The following is an 18,753-nucleotide window of genomic DNA, read 5'->3' as shown; positions in this document are numbered from 1 at the left end:
GCATGCATAAGGCCCTGGGTTTGATCACCAGCGCCTCAATTCCAGGGTCTGGGGATGGGGACCATTCGATGTGCCAAGTGGAAGAGACATGGGAAGAACACAGTCATTTGTAAGCTAAGGACGGAATCCTGAAACACACTCTTCCCTTCTTGCATTCAGAGGGAACCAACCTGCTAGCATGTGGGTTTGGGGCTTTCGGCCTTCAGACTATAAATGATTGTTTAAGCCGCTCAATTTATGGTATACGTTACTCAGTTCTAGCAAACTCATAGACCAAGTAAGCACAAAACCTAAGTAAAAATAATTTCTGAAGCTAATGACTGGGTTATCTTTTCAAGAGGCAAGATCAAAGACACTGCCGTTCCTCTACAACTGTCCAAATGACCTATTTCTTCACAGGCAAAGTCCTTAACCATACAAACACTTCATCCATGATGCCAGTGGTGTGGTTCAGTGGTAGAACGTGCATATGGTTGCTGTATCAACACGCCGCCCCGCAGTAAAGAAAAACAGTCCAAACAATTCAAAGTCTTAAACTCAACAAGATTTACAAATGTTCTGATGATCTCTAAATTGACAAGAGACGGGAGTGGCGGAAGAAACCTTTTCTTCACTGCCAAGCCTTTTATCAAATTCGCCTCCGTGGTTTCCCATTGAAATTGAAAACTGTCAAAGAATCACTGAGATTTATGATGAGGGTTCTTCCCCCCCAAACAGCAGCATCAGCACCCGCTACAATTTGACAACCATGATCTAGATGACAATTTTGTGATTGGTCCCAAATGTAATTTTTTTTTCTTCCTCTGATGCTGTAATTGCTCAGACCTTATCATTTCCTTTATTGTGATATCAGCCATGATATTCCCACATACACACACCCAAAAAAATATCACTCAAAGCGCTAAACTCACTAGGGTCAGATAAATATAACTTCACCAAGAAAACCCTAGGGGGCTCAAAAGCTAACTTGTAATTCAACCAGTAGATTGCCCATCACCTGTGGGAAGCTCTCTGGATGAAGTGTAATGATGTTTAACTTCCTACCTTCTTCCCCTCATCCCTTACACATAAAAGGATCAGGGGCTGTAAACAGATGATTGTTACAGAAAACACCCATTGCACTTGGTCCCAGATGCCTTCAAAGGAACATAGGCTGCTTCCTTCTCTCTCATTTATAAATGCCAGGCAATATGCCTTCCTTTGGCAAGGTCTCCCTTGGTGGGAACATTCCCCAGGCCCCACCCACCCCCACCTTCCCTCACCTCATTGCCACAAGAAGAACAAATGACAGAGGAGTGAGCAGGGTGTTGTTTATGGTTCATGAAGTGAGGAAGGTACACAGTGCACCTGAGGGCAACCATTGTTGTAAGAAACAACACCCAATCTCTAGACTACACTGAGCCTAGAACACCTAACTGTAGGACTCCTGCGCTGTTATCTCTTCTCTGTCAGAGAACTACGCTATCCAGACAGAAATTTCTGAGCAGAAACCAAGGAAAAAGGCTGGTCTTTAATATGCAAATATTAAATATGCAATACTTCTACGGCTGAGGGGATGGCTCAAAGGTAGAGCATGTGCTAAGCACGAACATGGTGTTCAGTTGTGATAACCCTATAAGCCAGAGGCATTGAAAATGATGTGACTGCCCGTTTTAAAGTTCACATCTCTTACTCCATGCATCTTTTTACTAGAAAACAATAAAGTGTCTCATGGAACAGGACTTTCTTTAGTCCTGAATGCTGAGACAATGTCCCTCACTGCTGTCAAAAGAATGGATTGAAGAAAACTACAGGAGAAAACAAAATGAAAAGAAACAGGAGATGGCCGGGCATGGTGGTGCACAGCTTTGATCCCAGCACTCAGGAGAGAGGGAGGGGCAAGTGGAGTTCTGGGAGCTTCGGGACACCCTGGTCCAGAAAGGGAATTCCAGGATAGCCATGGCTGTTACACACAGAAACCCTGTTTCAAATGAGAGGGAGTGGGAGAGTGAGGAGTTTAGTATAGCGCAACAAGCCTGAGATCACAGCATAAAGAAGGCTGATCAGTAGTTCAAGGCCAGCCTGGGCTACATAGATCTCTTTTTAAGAGGTAGGGAAAGGGAGAGATGTGAGTGGTGGAGGGTAGGGAGAGGTAAAGAAACAGGAATGGAGGCATGCTGAAAAGCAGTGTGGAAGCAGTTGATGGTTTTAGAACATCTACACAGAAGCAAAGAACACTGGACCAACACCATGGAGTCATTCACTTAAATGAATTACTCAGGGATCACTAACTCACATGGGTTGGCATGGCAGCCAGCTATAGATAGAAGTGACTTGCCTCCTTTCGAGGCATTGTGGTGCCCCACCTGAGGTGTCCTTACACCATATGTGGAGCATGCTTGTATTCATGCTCTGGGACTGACGCTCAGCTTGTGGCTGTACAGAAGGAGCATAGCAATACAACTGGGAGAAGCAGTCTGACAAGGCCAGAGTATAGCGTAGTCTACCAATGCCCTGGGTTCTCCAAAGTCAATGACAAGATGGAGGATAGGAGAAAAGCAGTCGGCAAAGAAATAGTGTAACACATTTAAAAAGAATAAAGACATTAACAAAGCTTTCAGGGCTGCTACATAGCTCAGGGCTGTAAACCTACTATATAGCCTAGAAGCACGACGTCCTATGGTCGATACCTAGTATCAGTTAAAAACAAAAGCTCAAACACAGGGACCAAATAGAGCTCTGTGGTAGATGTGGTGGATGGTTCAATGCCCGGCACCAGGAAAGGCTCCACTACAGTACACAACCCTGGAGTAAGTCCTAGATCTGAGAAAACTTGACTATTATAAAAATAGATTTTGTTTTCAGTAAAATGTAGACGCTGTAAAAAAGGAATGAATATCAGACAATACTATGCCGTTGGTACTATTGATGTTCTAAAGTGTGGTACTACTACTGTGGCTCTCTCTTGAAGAAGATCCATTTTTGGGATCCAGTGGGGAATATGCAGGACACCGGAGATTTTAATGCTGAGTAGTTCTGCAAAGATAAGGTGCATTTAGGATAGTGTTTATGGCAACATTTTAATAGAAGTTGACTCCAGTGGGGAGCAGACAAGTGGGCATCCTGCTAGAGTTTCAACTTCCTGTGTTCTTGAAAGCATTTGGAATAAGTGGACTAGGAGGCTTTGAGGCAGGAAGATTATAACTCCGGGATCATCATGGGCCACATGGTGAAACTTTGTTTCAAAACTAGTCAGAATAAAGGTGGGAAGATGATAAACTATGTTCAAAATCCCTTGTTCTCCCCCAGCTTGTACCCACTCCTCGTATTTTCTATCCCAGATGAAGAAAAGAGATGTTGACCTTTTTAAGCATCTTTGTTAAGACAAAATTCGTGAACCCTACATTCTATCTGTGCTGTGTGTGCAGTTTGTCAGCTGTGATACATTTGCAGCATTCTGCACCCATCACCAGAGTCCATTTTAGGAATGTTAGGTCACATCTACAATCCTCCATCCCATTAGAGCTCACCGCTAACCTAGCTCCATTTCCAAATGCACTGGAATTTTACTTTTCGAAAACTTGGCACATGCTCCCAACTCTTTCACTCAACAACCCATTTTGTGCTGCGTTTGATTCCTATGGTTCTCTGCAGGAAATAAGGGAGAGCCGGGACCCTGCTTGATCTCTGGAGCCTAGGAGCCTCCTAAGAATGACTTCTGCCTTCTGCTTCCTAACTCTGCTAAAAGATCTGTGGGAGGAAAAGAAGCAGGTATGCCCTCAGAGAACTCCAGTGTGTCTGTGAACTGAGATAATAGCTTTGGACTTAAAAGAAAAAAAAAAACGACAATTGTATAGCTAAGTGTGGTGGTGTGATTCCCACAGGAGGCTCAAGTCCACCCTGGGCTACATCAGACAGACTATGCCTCAAGAAGAAACAAAACCCACAGAACCAGACAGACAGACAGATATTACTAACCATGGTTCTCTCAGTGAGACATGTTTGCTCTTCCCAGGCATTGAATTGCTACATCGCCAGTCTCACCAAGGAAGGGTGCCTTGTGTGAGCAACAGAAATGGGGTCCAGAGATGCTCTCATGGAGGTGAAGGGTCTGAGAAAGACTCTCGAGGTGACCAGAACAGGAGGCAGGAGGTACAACAGATGTACCTGCAAAGTCAAGGATGCACAACGGGTGAATGTTCTCTTGTAAATTCTGAGAACTGTTCCCTCCCAGAGAACTATCTGAGGTCTCAGGACTGACACTATAGAGAATTTTGTGGGAAAGAACTTCTCCAATATGAAAATTCTGTGAAGTTCAAGTCCTTGGATCAGACAGGAACATTTCCAAAATAATAAGAGCATTAGAAAGTTCAGACTTTGGCCAAAGTTTCTGGTGGTCCATGCCTTCAATCCCAGCACTCGGGAGACACGGGCAGGAGGTTTTCTATGAATTGGAGGCCAGCCTAGCCTAGTCAGAGTGAGTTCTGAGATGGCTATGGCTACAGATAGAACCCCAGGGAAGGGGATCAGAAGTGGGTGAATCCTGCTTAGTGAAGCTATGCTTTCAATGGTTTCTGAAGAAGCACAGGACCCTTGAGGGGAAGCAAGGAAGCAGTGGTATTTCATCTGCAGCCCACCCCTCGCCGCATCCTTTCTGTAGCAAACTCTTTGTCAGCAATTACGTGGGTGGTGCTTTGGTGCTTTGGCTATTTCTAAATGGGGCTTGCCACTCTGGGGATAAGAGGAAGCCTGCCTGGTAAACTTGGTGCAGCGGCGTGTCTCTTAGCCTGACCTCTTCACGGAGCCCAGCAAACACCAAGCTGCTAAGTTCCCCTGTACACAGCCTGGGAAGACAGCCTCACAGATGATACCGGTGGGAGAGACGTATCACAGCACACACCCATCCCCACAAGGCATCTGATGAAAAGGCCTGCTGCCAACTCCTTTTATCAAATGTTGGACATACAGCAGGAAGTTCACCCAAAGAAACAATTCATCACAAATTCTAGAGTCTATATGCTGGAAGGTGGTGAAAAAAACAAAGATTCTGTATTTCAGTTTTTAAACATGAGTAGCAACTTCAAATCCAAGGAGACTGACTACGTCTCAGTGGTACAGTGCTGGCCTCCTAGTTTGGGCAAGACCTGGATTAGACCCTCAAAATGATTTTTTAAAATTTAAAAATTAATCACAGTACTAATTTTCTAACCTCAACCATCCCTGAAGGCCTGATGGTCCATTTAGATTTTTTTCTACAGTAACTAGAGAGTTCAGGATGCTAAGGCCCAAGGGTATTATCAATGTTTGTGTCCAGGTGGGTTTTCTAGTTCCCGTGTGACCTGTTGAATGAGACACACACACACACACACACACACACACACACACACACACACACCCTTTCTTTCTCTCCCTCCCACCCCCTTTCAGTAGCATCATTTCCCACCCTTAACAGCCACCTAAGGATAGTTATCGGGGAACACAATGGCGGGGTACCTTGTAATAGTGAAGTCAGATGTTTATGTTTTTCCCTGCAGTAGGGTAACATTTCTCATCTCTTATTTTCTGTGGCCAGGAGGAAGATGCCATTCAGAGAACCCCAGGTGTTTTGAAGATGAGAAGGAAGGTGGGAGGCCTGGCTCAGTGCTTATTAACCACAGAGAGAGCTGGGTTCACCTCAAGAAAGATTCAAATAATGGCCAGGAGAGACAATGACTCTTAATGAATCCATGTGAGGGAAGTGTGAGGTGACCAGCTTGGGGACAGCAGTCTGCAAACTGCCTCCTGAAGGAGAAAAGCAAGACAATTGTTTTCTATTATGGTCCAATAGTACAATATATTCTTGCCTTTCCTGAAGCACATGAAGCTGGCTGGATTTCACATGCAGCTGCCTGTGTGGCTTCCTAGGAGGGCCTTAGCTGCCTGGACTTTAAATACAGCCTGGACTTGAGACACTGCAGTCCATGAGGAAGGAGGAGTCTCAGTTCTCCCTCCAGGTGAGCTGCCCCTTCCTAGGCTTCAGATCCTGATTCCCACCCCCTAATCAATTTCTCCCTAGGTCTGGGACCCTCACACTTATTCCATCTAGGTGAGGGAGTGAGCAAGTCCAACTTTCCTAAGTCAGACCTAGGTGTCATGGACTTTCTGGAAGGAAAAAAACAAAACAAAACCTCCCAGACTTGAGGGATGGGGAGGGGGACAAGAGAGAGGAAACAGAAGGGGGGTTCTGAGGAGGTTTGGGGAGTGAGATTGACTAATCCTGCACAGGTGGCACCTTGGCACAAATACTTCCTGGGCTGCAGAGAGCTGAACACCTTTCCCGGGAAGACTTAACACTCCTTAATCTGGGCAGAGTAGTGCACCAGGGGAGGAGACTGGAGCGGAGGGCCAGAGGTCTGTGACCTCCTACGAAGTGCTATCTGCCTTGGACCCGCGTATCTAGAGTAAATGCGCTTTCACACATAAATAACGTGCCACATCTGGCTCTTTGGTTTTATGGCGTCTTAGCGACCAAGCAATTTATAGATTGTTAACCAGCAGCCAGGGCTCGCCAGGAGCTACACCGCGCCGGGCACTGATGGGTACAGAGGAGGGGCGAGTACAAGGAAAGACTGTGGGCCCGGGTCTCCAGAAGGACGCCACGGAGAAATCCCACCTCGGATTGGGGCCACCGCAGGGTGGAAGGTGGAAACCCCCTCCCTCCCAAGCCGGCCATGTGGCAGCTGAAAGAGCCATCGAAGCCCAAGTGTGTTTGCGCTCATACCCAATTTATTACCGCTGAACATATGGCCAATATTTTGACTCACGTCAGTCGGGCTAGAAAAACAAACAGAGCGCTGCGCGGGGGAGCGGCCCCTCCGCTGAGGCTGCGACGGCCGCGGGGCCCGGAGCGGGCGAGTGAGCGCGGCTGGAGCCCCAGCCCGAAGCTGGGAGGAGGGCGCTCGCCCGCAGCGCCACAACCCGGGCTCCTCAGCGGCAGGCCACAGTACCCGAAGCCGGGAACAGCAAGCTAGCCGAGGCGAGACCGCGCCGCCGCTCTCCAGGTGAGCCTCCTGCTCGCGAATGTCCTGCATGCATGCATGCTCCTGGGGGCGACGGCAGAGGCGATCTAGCAGCGACCCGGCTGCGGACGATGCCGGGAGCCCCCTTCCCCTTCCGGGACCCACTATGGTCTTCTGGGGCTGACGGGCGCTGGGGCCGGTCTTTGCTACCGCCGGGACGGGACCATATCCAGGGCAGGGACCTCGCTACGCCTCTGAACCAAGCCTCTGAACTACTAGGCGACCCACTCGTCCATCTGTGGACTCGAGACCTGGCTCTGTCCCAGAGTCACGGAGTCGGAAAGCAGCAGGTGGGCAGATCCAGGCATCTTAGCCTTCCAAGGACTTGGCTGGTCACCAGGGGAAGGAGGATCTCGGGAAGGGACAGCCTCCTATACCCCCACCCCCCCACCCCGGTCGCATCTGTCGTTGAGAAAAGTTTTACCTGCCATAGACTCCAGGTGTTCCCGCAGCCGCACCAGACAGCACGTGGGGTTGCCTTGGGGGCTGGGGGTACCTGGGCCGCTGCGGGAGACCCCCCAGCTTCGTGGACTGGAGCGGAGCACACAGCCACCCCCGCCCACGTCGAGCCCAGCAGACCCTCGGGCCCCGCCCGGGAGGTCTGCGGTAGGGGGAAGGGCGCAGCGGGAGGGGGCGTCCCGGTAGGTGGAGGACTAGATAAAGGCGGGTGTTGAATCGCCGCGGTGCTGTCCCTGCAGCGCCGGGAGTGGGAGGCGGAGCGGGCGCGTCCAGCGCCTTGCCAACCTCCTCCCCACCCCCCGGGGCTCTTCGACTTTGCTGGCTGCAGTAAGGAAGGACGCGCCGCGGGCCCCCACCTTTGAGGGGTGAGTCTCCCCGTGTGCGCCGCTGGTGACTCACGATTCAGCTTGGTAAGCAAGCAGAGGCCAGAATCCCAAGGAATTTGGAGATGGCGCCTAATGAGAAAGGAAGGTTCCTTCTGGGGCGGAACTGGCACGCGAGTGGCTCCGGGGGCCGCAAGGAGCTGGAGGGTGAGCGGCGGGAATCAGAGTCAATGACCCGCAGGGCTGGGGGCTGGAGCTGGAGACCGTGATCACCGGGGGAGGCGACGAAAACCTGCTGCTTGAAACATTTGTGTCTCCTGGGCCTCACCGGTCTCTGGACAGTTCTCATTTGAGACAGTAGAGATCGCCAGAGGATCAGAAATGAACCTTGGTGGGGTCTGTTAAAGTCAGGGTGTCTGCTGGAAGACCCCTCCACTGATCCTACCAAGCCCTCCCCTCTCCAGCACGCAGACTCACAAACAGGCCTTTCTAAGCCTCTCGCGCCTCCTCCTCCTTTGGTGGCACTCGGGATGGAGAGGGGAGTGCTTCCTAGGAAACCTTTGGTACCCAGGTTGGAGGGATAAGACAGTGACTCAGACTCTCTTTCTGTGCTCTGTGCCGGAGGCCCCCGCGGGTGCGTGTCTGTCTTAGCCAGCACTTAGCTCCGGCTGAGAGCTCGCCTTCCTCTCGCACGGGTGACTGCGTTGCCCGTCAACCTGCCTGGTCTGCCTTGAAGTGCTGAATGCTAACCGGTTGTGAGAAGCAGCTTGGTCCCCAAAGTCTGTGGTAATGATTCTGTCACGTGTTAAGAGAAGTAAATTCAGATTAGAAAGTGCTTTCAGCGCCTTGCTTCCCTGAGAAACCCGAATCTCCCGCATTGGAGTCGCCTTTATCAAGGGCAGGTCGGGCTTGGCTGGAAGAACGTTCCTGAAGGCAATAGTGATGACGCGTAATCTCATTGTGCCATATTTAATCATTAGAGCTGTGCTAACGAATAAAGCAAAGGGGTTCGCCCGCGGGGACGTGTCGTTTGGTTTCCCAATAAGCGATGGTAATGGGTTGGCTGGAACGGGGCGCCTTTGGCCCGAGGGGGGCTTAAAGCTACGTTTTTAAAGAAAATATTGGAGGGAGGCCCGGTCCATTTTGTAGTCTGCCCGGAGCCACATTTCGTGTTCAATTTAACATCCATGAAAGTTAAACGGCTTTTCTCGCCTCTTAGTTTATTGGATGCATTTTCAAAGATCTCATTAAAGTGCATTTATCAAAGTCCTAACATATACCCTCGGGGTCTTACGCCCACACAATGAGGCCGATTAATACAAGAAATTCCAATTTCTGTGACAATTTACATCTTAGGGAAATACTCTCTTTGGTGGGGGCAGATAACTGGTAAAGTGTTGTATATTTTGCCTCGAAAACTAAAAGGAGCGCTGCATCTCTTAGCTATATTCTCCTGCAACCACATTTACCTGCTTGGGGACCACAGGTTGATCATTTTTTTTCACTGCCACTCTAAGGGGGAAGGAGCCCAGCACTTCCTACAACATAATTGGAGCTCAGTTCCTGGGCTTGGAAAACTCGATTCCACCTTCTTGATGGCTTATGGGACTCTGGTTAGTACTCTTCATCCTTCTGTTCCTGCTGCTAAAGAATTAATGCCATGGGATGTGTCAAAGACAGGAAGGAAGGAAGGAAGGAAGGAAGGAAGGAAGGAAGGAAGGAAGGAAGGAAGGAAGGAAGGAAGGAAGGAAAACTCACTTCAAGTTTGAACCCAAGTAGACTGTTTTCTTTGATCCAGTCTCTATGACTGGCCCATCTGCTCTATATGACTGATGAGGTCAGGTTCTTCCCTGCTAGATGTCTGGCCTCCCTGCAGTGTCCACAGAGCTTCTATCTGTGCACTGGTCCCAGGGGCAAAGGTACAAGTCAACCAACTGAAGCTAGAGCGGACTTTCCATGATCCAGGACCCCCCCCCCAACTTCATTTTCTGGGTTTGGAAGGGAACTGGGTGGTACTGGGCTACAGTGTCTGAATTTCTTTCATGTGGGATGGCAGAGCTGACACCCCAACCTCTTGTAACCCCAGCTCTTGCCAAACCTCCCTGGGGCCTGTTTTGGAGGATGTCTTTTTTTTTTTTTTTTTTTTTTAAGGATCATCTTTATGCCCGTTTACAGGAATCAGAATGGGAGCCATTTTCCATGTCCCTCTATTTAGAGTGCACACCACTCTCCGCCTCCAACCAGAGATAAAATAAACCTTTCTCCGACAAAACCTTTGTGTGGGCGCCGTAAATCCTCACTGGAACAGTAAGGTGCGGCGCTTTGTTTTGAAAGAAGACAAACGCTTGTACCTTTGCACTAACCAGACAATAAACTAATCCACTTGAAGGTTGTTATCTGAGCTGGGGTGTGCGGGGGGCCTGACATACTTTACCAGCGAGGGGGGTTCTTTTCAATCCCTTTCATTCCAAAAGAGAAAAAAGAAAGAAAGAAAAAGGAAGAAAAATAATAAAAGAAATGAAGTCAAAGAAATAGTGTTTCCAAATAAAGGGAAGAGACCTTGTATTTTCCATGATTGGGAGTGCTTTGTAGGTGTGGAGGATGAAGGGTGCCCGAGGATAGCTGGGGCTTTTGGACTCTTCAAGGTCGCCTGCTCCCTTTGGATCCTGCGCTCAAGATTCCCACCCTCATCCCCGCCCCCTAGGACTTCCTTCATCTGTCTTTTTCTTCCCCTGAAGAATGCACCTACCTAGAAAGCTTTCACCAGCTGAAAAGGGGAGGAGATGTGAACTCAAAAATCCCGAGAGGCCAATCAGGCCCAGCCGAAATGGGGCAGTAGGGGTAGAATGTCACGCAAGGATGGCTGTTTCATCCATAGGTAAACCGAGGCTCGTGCCAAATGGAAGAAAGTGCCGAAGCCTCTTTGGACTTTCCTTAGAGTGTTTGCTCGAGTTTAGCACTCTCCCCCTCCCCAACAGGGGGCGTAAAGCCACGGAGCGGAAGTGAGAGAGGCCCTGAAAGCAGGTCACAGGTAGGCGGCCCCTTGCTCGCGAGCGCAGAAAAGGGCACAAGTGTTTGAGCTACCTGGAAAGTAAACAGGTAAACAGCGGCCAACTTAGAGGACCACTTGTCCTGGAGTGGGGCCACTTAGCCTGTGTACATTCTCCTCCCCTTCTGGGCCTCCAGCGATTGTTCAGCTCTGCGGCCGCGCTCTCCAGCCGCCTGAGCCTGGTGCTTCAGTCTGTTCCAGGGCTCAGCAACCGAAGCCGGATGAGCCCTCACCTCCCCCCCCCGCACTCCACACCCCTCCCCCCGCCTCGCGCCCCCAAACAACCCAAGGAAGGTTCTTCTGTAGCTTCCAGGGAGAGGGGGGCCTTCCTCCTGTCGCCCGCCGGTAACTCACCGCGCGTCTCTTCTAAGGGTTGGGAGGCTGAAAGGCTGAAGAGAAAGACCAAGGGACTGTTGAAGCAGAGCTCCAGATGTCAGGTTGACTCAGGGGAACTGTACGCAGTCAAACAGGTCTCCCTCTAGCCCAGGGTAGCTCCGGGTAGAACTTTAGCGCCCACTTCAGCTCCCTAAGTTTGTAACATCTGGAGAAGGCCCATTGGAGCGAGACTCCCAGGCCGACCTACTACTACTACTGCAGCTGAGCCCAAACACAAACTTGGCGGCACTCAAGACGCTGTCTTCCCCTGGCCTCGAGACAGAGCCTGGAAAGAGCTTCCTAAAGAATTCCGCGTGGACAATACTAGCTCAGGACCTTGCAGAGACGAAACTGCTGCCGGCACAAGCAGGCACTCACATACCCTGAACTGGCAGGATCAGCATGGCGGGGCATTGATACCAGACTCTTCTAAGAGGGAAGGAGCATGAGACTGGGTCCTCTCATCCTGGTGGACCTGTAAGATTTCGCCTGGAAGATGGTCCAAAGGCCTAGTTGTGACTCTCTCTCTCTCTCTCTCTCTCTCTCTCTCTCTCTCTCTCTCTCTCTCTCTCTCTCTCTCTCTCTCTCTCTCTCTCTGGGAGGCCTTTTGGTGTCCTTAGAATACAACTGCTGACCGGTGGTTTTCCTTTTTTTTTTTTTTTTTTTTTTTTTTTTGACTCCAAGCCCAGCCGGTGAAGTCTAGAGGACGCTGGTGCTCTGTCTAGGCCGGAGACTAGTCTTTGCCTCCAGCTGTGCATGTGCGGGCCTTCCCACGTCTGCAAGCTACCCCTGAGGGACTTACATTTTATGATCTCCTAACAAGTCCGGTTTCTCCCCCTCAATTACGAGCGTCCCAGCGGGCTTCCTTCGTCTTTTCAATTGCAAATGTTAACGCTTTGGAAGCAGATGAGGAAACCCCAGGGGCCACGAAAGGGTGACTAACAGAACTCCCCGGGTCCTCGAATGAGAGCGTATTGCTGTGGTGCCTTGCTGCTGAAAGGCTAGGCTTGAGTTTCTCTTGCCCTCCTAGCCCAACTTCCCAGTGCCCCCAGACCTTCAAAGGTGGTATAAGAGGTGAGGGTGGAGCTGGACTAGAGCCAGGTGGCTTCCTGAGTCCGCAGGGCAAGGATGGGCCCTCAGGTAATCCAGAAAAAGAGCCAGTGGGCTGAGCTACCTTATGGTCTGTTTTAGTTGAGACCCAAGAGTAAGTGTCCTGACAGCCCTGGCCTCAGTGAACTGGGGCTGAGGGGCGTCTGTCTCAAAGCACCCAGGCAAGCACTCCCTTCCCACCATTAATTCCCAGAATTCCCTGAGGAAAACAAACAATTCTCTAGTGCACTGTGCTGGGAAGGGGGCATGATCAATAGCCCCTGATTGCTTCCAAGAAGAAAGGCCCACTGTGTCTAGGGAAAGCCAGAGAGTAAAGTTGGAAACTATGGAGTGCTAGGTAGTTCTAACAAGGAAATAGGCAGGCTCTATGTAGCTCCCAGAGGAACACCCACACATCAAAGTCTTAAAGGTGACTCGGAGATTGGTAAAAAGCAGCCCCTTTTCCACCCACTTCAAGAATTGGCCTTGGACAACCAAGCTGTCCTCTGGCCCCACATCACACCCCCATAGAGGCTCCCCTGATCCTTAAAGAAGTTTCCTCCTCTAAAATGGAGAATAGGAGGAACAAAGGGAGAAAAAAAAATCTTCCTGCAATGCTTGAGTTGAGAAACTATTTCTCCTCCGTATTTATTTAGCCACCAAGTAATAATGGTGTAGCAAGCCCCATTTGCCCCTGGATCCAAATTGGGTGCCACCCCCCACTTCTGGAAAGCTGACTCCCCCCACACATACACACTGCCAGGCAGGGAGCCCCAGTCTCAAAGGAGGGGGGGGGAGGTAACAGGCACTAAAGCTGAGAAAGAAGCTGGAAAAATAGAAGGGGGGAAAAGAGACAGAAAGTAATGAGTTTGAGGAACACGTTTCAAACCAGATACTAATTCTTGCAGGGGGAAAAAGGAGGAAGAAAGGAGAAAAGAAAAGTAGGAGAAAGAGGAATGGGGAACCTCGACATGAAGGGGTTTCCTTAATATTGTGGACGGATTCAGAAATGAATGAAGAGATAGTCCATTGAAAGGGGTTGAATGCCATGACAACTAGGGACAACCTTAGATTTATTCCAAACAGTTAGGACACATTGAAAGAGAGCGTCAATCATGTATTATTTCGCCACTGAAATAAATGCAAAAACCGGGCCTGGACAAAGGCTTCCAACGGGAGCGGGACATTTGTCTACATTTCCCTCATTGTCCGCAGCTTAGCAATCGGTTTGTATTTGTGTTTGCCCGGGTCCGACCACCCAGGACGCGCCGACGTGGGGCTCGCTCCAACCTGGGCCATTGTCACCCACGTCACATACTGGGGGCGAGGCAGCAGAGAGTTGCAGAAAGCCGCTGAGCAGCTCGGAGTGAGGCGCTGTCACAAGGCTCTAGAAACCCGGGGGTGGTGGGGGCGCCGCCGCGGCCCAAGCAGCTGTGCGCTTGGAGGACTCGGCGCCTGAGCGCTCTGCTTCGCCTGGACTGAGGCAACCCAAACAAGGACAGTTAGAGAGAAAAGTGAAAAGAACCAGCCTGGCCTTCTCTGCCGCCCCCACGCCCCACCCCAGGCAAAGTCCACTCCTGACGCTAAGTCGGGGCTACCAAGTGAGGCTAGCAAACTTGCAGCCTCGTACCTCTTAAGTTAAATAGGATGACGGGTGTGTAAGATGCAGCGTTTTCCTTCCCGTCTCAGCGAGAAGTTCAGTTGCCAGGTTTGAAAGAGGTTGTTGGAAAGTTCACACTAACCTAATGCCAACTGGAAGCCTGGAGCTCGCCCTTCCAGCGCACTCCCGGAGAAGAACAAAAACTGGAGAAACTAAAACATTTGCACGAAAGAGACAAACTCAAAGGCAACGCAACAACATCCGCTAGCCCTTCAACCTCTTCTCCCTGGCTTTCTGGGTCTTCACCGGGATCGGAGCAGGCGCGCTCACACACACACACACACACACACACACACACACACACACACACACACACACACACACACACACACAATACCGCCTCTCTCTCCTCCCGCCGGTCCACCTTTAGCTGAAGGTTGGAAGGGTAGAAGGCTTGGGAGATTAGGATAAATAAAAAGGTAGCAAGGGACCCAGGCTCTTCCCTTCGCCTGCTGGAACTAAGCTAAGGCCAGAGGCGCTCAGGCGCAGGTCCGAACCCTGCCACTGCTAGAGCCGCAGGCTCCCGCCCCGCCCTTCCCTAGACCGCCCGCAGAGCAGAAAGTGGAGGGCCCCGTCTCCTTCCTCCGCTAGGAAATTGGGGGCTGGGGGGTGTAAATGAGTCTTTAGCAAATAAAAGGCGGCCGGAGGGGGGTGGTCCTCAGTGGTAGCTCTGGCGAGTCCAAGCCTATTCCTCTCCTGGGTTTCCAGCTCTTTCGCCGTTAACTAGAATCAATTACTTGACTTGTCATTTCTAGTACTCATCCTTAAGCTTCAACCAAAATATTGACCTAGGAGGCTTACAGAAGTTGGGCTCTTGCCATTTGAACCGGATCTTGTTTAGGGAACCACCAGCGATGGGAAGGAGAGATTTCAGCGGCTCAGCCTTCACCCCCTCCCCCCTTTCCAAAGGCACCACAAATCGCTAATTTCTGACTAGCTGGGGGCTGGGGGGGCACTTGTGCACGGGGCGTAGAGAGGTAGGAAACTGTGAATGAATGCTAAAAAGGAGTCTTTGCCCCCTCCTTTCTGTTTTGTTTTCTTTCTCAACCCCCCCCCCAAGATGCTCTTTCAAGTGTGTGGACTCGCGAGCGACGCGGTGGTCCTTTGTATGTAAATACTGAGGGAGGAAAAAAAGCTCTCCCCATCTTTGCAATTAATTGACACGTTACACCTCTCATCTTGCTCTAGAGGGCCGTTGGCTGGGAGCGCAGAGCTCCCCAAAACCCACAATTTCACATCTGCAAATACTGTCTTCATCCACTTGACTCCCAAGACCCGCCCACACGTGGCCAACCTTTGCGGTTTTAATGTCTCTTCCCCTTTTTTTTTTCACCCCCCTCTCGCCCCCTCGATCCCTCCCTCTTTCCTCCCTCCTCTTTCTCCCCTCCCCCTCCCCAGGTTCGTGAGTGGAGCCCAGCCTTATATGGACTGATCGCTCGGGCAATGGCCCATTTTTTCCTCGCCACCAGCCGCCACCGCGCGCGGAGCGGCCGCCGGAGCCGGAGCTGACGGCACCTTGGCACCTCTCCTGGAGTTACAAACTGAGGCCGCGCGGCGCTGGGCCCGCAGGCCGCCAGTCACAGCCTACAGTTCTGCGTGCTTTCCGAGAAGAGAGAGGCGCCGGGTGGGCTTTATTATTTTTCCCTCTTCCCTTTTCCCACAGTGTCCTCTCATTTTAAATAATAATTATCCCAATAATTAAAACCCATCCCCCTCCCTCCCCCCATTCCTTTCCTTAACCCCCCTCCCCCGCCCGCCGGGGCTGGGGAGAGCCACGAATTGACCAAGTGAGGCTACAACTTTGTGGCATAAATTGCGGGGTCCGGAACCATGTCGCTGACCAACACAAAGACGGGGTTTTCGGTCAAGGACATCTTGGACCTTCCGGACACCAACGATGAAGAAGGCTCGGTGGCCGAAGGGCCGGAGGAGGAGAGCGAGGGGCCGGAGCCGGCCAAGAGGGCCGGGCCGCTGGGGCAGAGCGCCTTGGATGCTGTGCAGAGCCTGCCCCTTAAGAGTCCTTTCTACGACAGCAGCGACAACCCCTACACTCGCTGGCTGGCCAGCACCGAGGGCCTCCAATACTCCCGTAAGTAGCGAAACTTGGCCGCAACGGTTGTGGCTGCCTTCATTGCTGAGGCCGTAACCCGGGTGGACGCTGGGAGTTAAGGGGAAGAAGCCATTTAATGTCCAAATCCCATTCCGGATCCCTAGATTTTGAAACATTTGCTTAGCATGTCCTTTTCCCTCCTCGATAGATCTCCCTCCCCAGTCCCTGAAAAATACTTGATGTCATGTGTTTTCCACGGGAGAAATTAAAGGAAAGAACAAGAGAGACGCTTTCCAAAAGCTGGTTAGAGATGTCAACCGGACTTACGGCTCCGGGCAGAGTACCCTGGACTTGGATGGCCCAGTGGAATTAGCTTTGCTCCCTGAAGCAGGGATCCCCCGGTCAGGGTTCGGCTAGCAGTAGAGGGTGGAGGAGGCTTTGGGTGTAATAATAGTTCATCCCTGCCCCTGCGTGATTGTAAAAAACAACAACAACAACAACAACAACATAACTGTGTGTGCTGTTCGCGGCGCCTGTGAGTGTGTGTGTGTGTGTGTGTGTGTGTGTGTGTGTGTGTGTGTGTGTGTGTGTGTGTGTCCGGCCAGAAAGCCCGAAAGCAAAAGCGAAAGCCCCCCAAACCTGCTTTACCCCGCCAAGCCCATCAATGCTGGGATTGTGAGGTTTTCCTTTTAAAAATCTGCCCACGTCTCTCCAGAGAGGAAACGGTTTAAGGGGGCCAGCGCCCTTAACCCTCAATGACCGTCCACACTCTACTTCTCACTAAATTCTCCCGAATAGTGGAAACCCCTAGAAACTTGTGCCTCGGAGCCCCCGCTGTGCAGACTCTGCTCTGAACCCTAGCGGACCCCGGCGGCGAACTCGGGCGGGGATTACTGCAAAGGCAGAGGGTCTGGGCTGGTCCAGCGGGCCAAGGGCCCACGGAAGATCCCTGGGACTCCCGGTGGCCCAGGTGGCACTTGGCCTCCAGGCGCCTGATGCGCTTCTCTCCCCTCACCCCCTCTACTCAGTGCACGGGCTGGCGGCGAGCGCTCCCCCCCAAGACTCGAGCTCCAAGTCCCCAGAGCCCTCGGCTGACGAGTCACCGGACAATGACAAGGAGACCCAGGGCGGCGGGGGGGACGCAGGCAAGAAGCGGAAGCGCCGAGTGCTCTTCTCCAAGGCGCAGACCTACGAGCTGGAGCGGCGCTTCCGGCAGCAGCGGTACCTGTCGGCGCCCGAGCGCGAGCACCTGGCCAGCCTCATCCGTCTCACGCCCACGCAGGTCAAGATCTGGTTCCAGAACCATCGCTACAAGATGAAACGGGCCCGGGCTGAGAAAGGTATGGAGGTGACGCCTCTACCCTCGCCGCGCCGTGTGGCAGTGCCGGTCTTGGTCAGGGACGGCAAACCGTGCCACGCGCTCAAAGCCCAGGACCTGGCAGCCGCCACCTTCCAGGCAGGCATCCCCTTTTCCGCCTACAGCGCGCAGTCGCTGCAGCACATGCAATACAACGCCCAGTACAGCTCGGCCAGCACCCCCCAGTACCCGACAGCACACCCCCTGGTCCAGGCCCAGCAGTGGACTTGGTGAGCGCCGCCCCTCCAAGACTGGAGGCCTTAGGCCCTGGCCCCACCCCAGCGGCGGCGGTGGCGAGGAGGACTCGATCCTTACCACGGTTGTTATTATTATTATTATTATAATTATTATTATAGAGTCGGACTCTCGGCTCGGTGGAGGAGGCACCGGGAGGTTACCTGTGCCTCCTCGAGTGGCAGATTCCATCGACGCTGCCCCACCGCTCTCTCCTTTGAACTTTTGGAGAGGGTAGAACTCTAAGCCGTGTTTACAGAATGTTTGTGCAGCTTCGCTTCTTTGCCTCTCCCTGAGGGGACCAAACCATCCCAACGTTAACGTTGTCACTTGAAAAGAGAAAGGACCAGCCAGCCCCCACCCTCACCCACCCCGCACTGCTTTCGTGAATTTTGTAAACTATGTTTGTGTGAGTAGCGATATTGTCAGCCTTCTAAAGCAAGTGGAGAACACTTTAAAATATAGAGGATTTCTTTTTTTATAAGAAAATGCTAAATATTTATGGCCATGTACACGTTCTGACAACTGGTGGCAAATCTCGCTCTTCGTTGTAAATATCGCTAGTGATCATCGTTGCCAAATGACGTTCTGGATGGGCCCGTGTCGCCGTCCGGCCTGACTCTCTTTGTCGTTTGTGTTGGGTGGGTTATGTTTGAGTTGCATCGGTTTTTTAATTTTTATTTTATTTTTAATTTGTTCAGTGCAAACATTTTTTCCACTATGAAAAAGGAAAATATGTGTAGGGAAAAGACCCCCGGACCCCCTTTTCCGTATTCTGGGCCCCGGAGCTTGGAACTCAGCAGTTCCACGTGGTTTCCCCAAGAGCGCCGGGCGCTGAAAGCTTTCGATTTTTTTAAATAAGAATTTTAATAAAAATCCTGTGTTTAAAAAAACAAACAAACAGACACAAAAACAAGCCCAGTTCTTCCGTTTGTTACTTTATCTCCCTGCCGGGGTCGGTCAGCTTTAAGTTTGGAGCCTGGGCGGCCTGTACTCGGGGCTAGTGCTGGCGTTTCCTCTCTCAGCCCAGTGACCACGGGTTACCGGGTCCGTGGAGGAGCGCACGGGATAGGCCTCAGGCGGGCAGACACGTCAGAGTCAGTGCAGGAGCAGGGGCAGC

At 51.5% G+C, this 18,753-nt stretch overlaps 1 protein-coding gene across 1 annotated transcript; it reads left to right on the top strand.

The window, feature by feature from the left end:
• The first annotated feature begins 7,678 nt into the window (after positions 1–7,678).
• On the top strand, positions 7,679–18,549 carry Nkx2-2 (NK2 homeobox 2). The gene is made up of 3 exons (XM_032904357.1): positions 7,679–7,861; positions 15,391–16,081; positions 17,071–18,549. The coding sequence occupies exons 2-3, from the start codon at positions 15,823–15,825 to the stop codon at positions 17,631–17,633; spliced, it is 822 nt and encodes a 273-aa protein (XP_032760248.1). The 5' UTR covers positions 7,679–7,861; positions 15,391–15,822; the 3' UTR covers positions 17,634–18,549.
• The last annotated feature ends 204 nt before the right edge of the window (positions 18,550–18,753 follow it).

The sequence above is a fragment of the Rattus rattus genome, chromosome 5 (genome assembly GCF_011064425.1).
Source record: "Rattus rattus isolate New Zealand chromosome 5, Rrattus_CSIRO_v1, whole genome shotgun sequence".
Lineage (NCBI taxonomy): Eukaryota > Metazoa > Chordata > Mammalia > Rodentia > Muridae > Rattus > Rattus rattus.
This window is presented reverse-complemented; position numbering and strand designations above follow the sequence as displayed.

Excerpts from the sequence above, each read along its gene's own strand:
- Nkx2-2 (XM_032904357.1), top strand. The coding sequence starts at position 15,823 with ATGTCGCTGACCAACACAAAGACGGGGTTTTCGGTCAAGGACATCTTG. Across the intron at positions 16,082-17,070 it reads CGAGGGCCTCCAATACTCCC|TGCACGGGCTGGCGGCGAGC; the intron begins GTAAGTAGCGAA and ends CCCTCTACTCAG.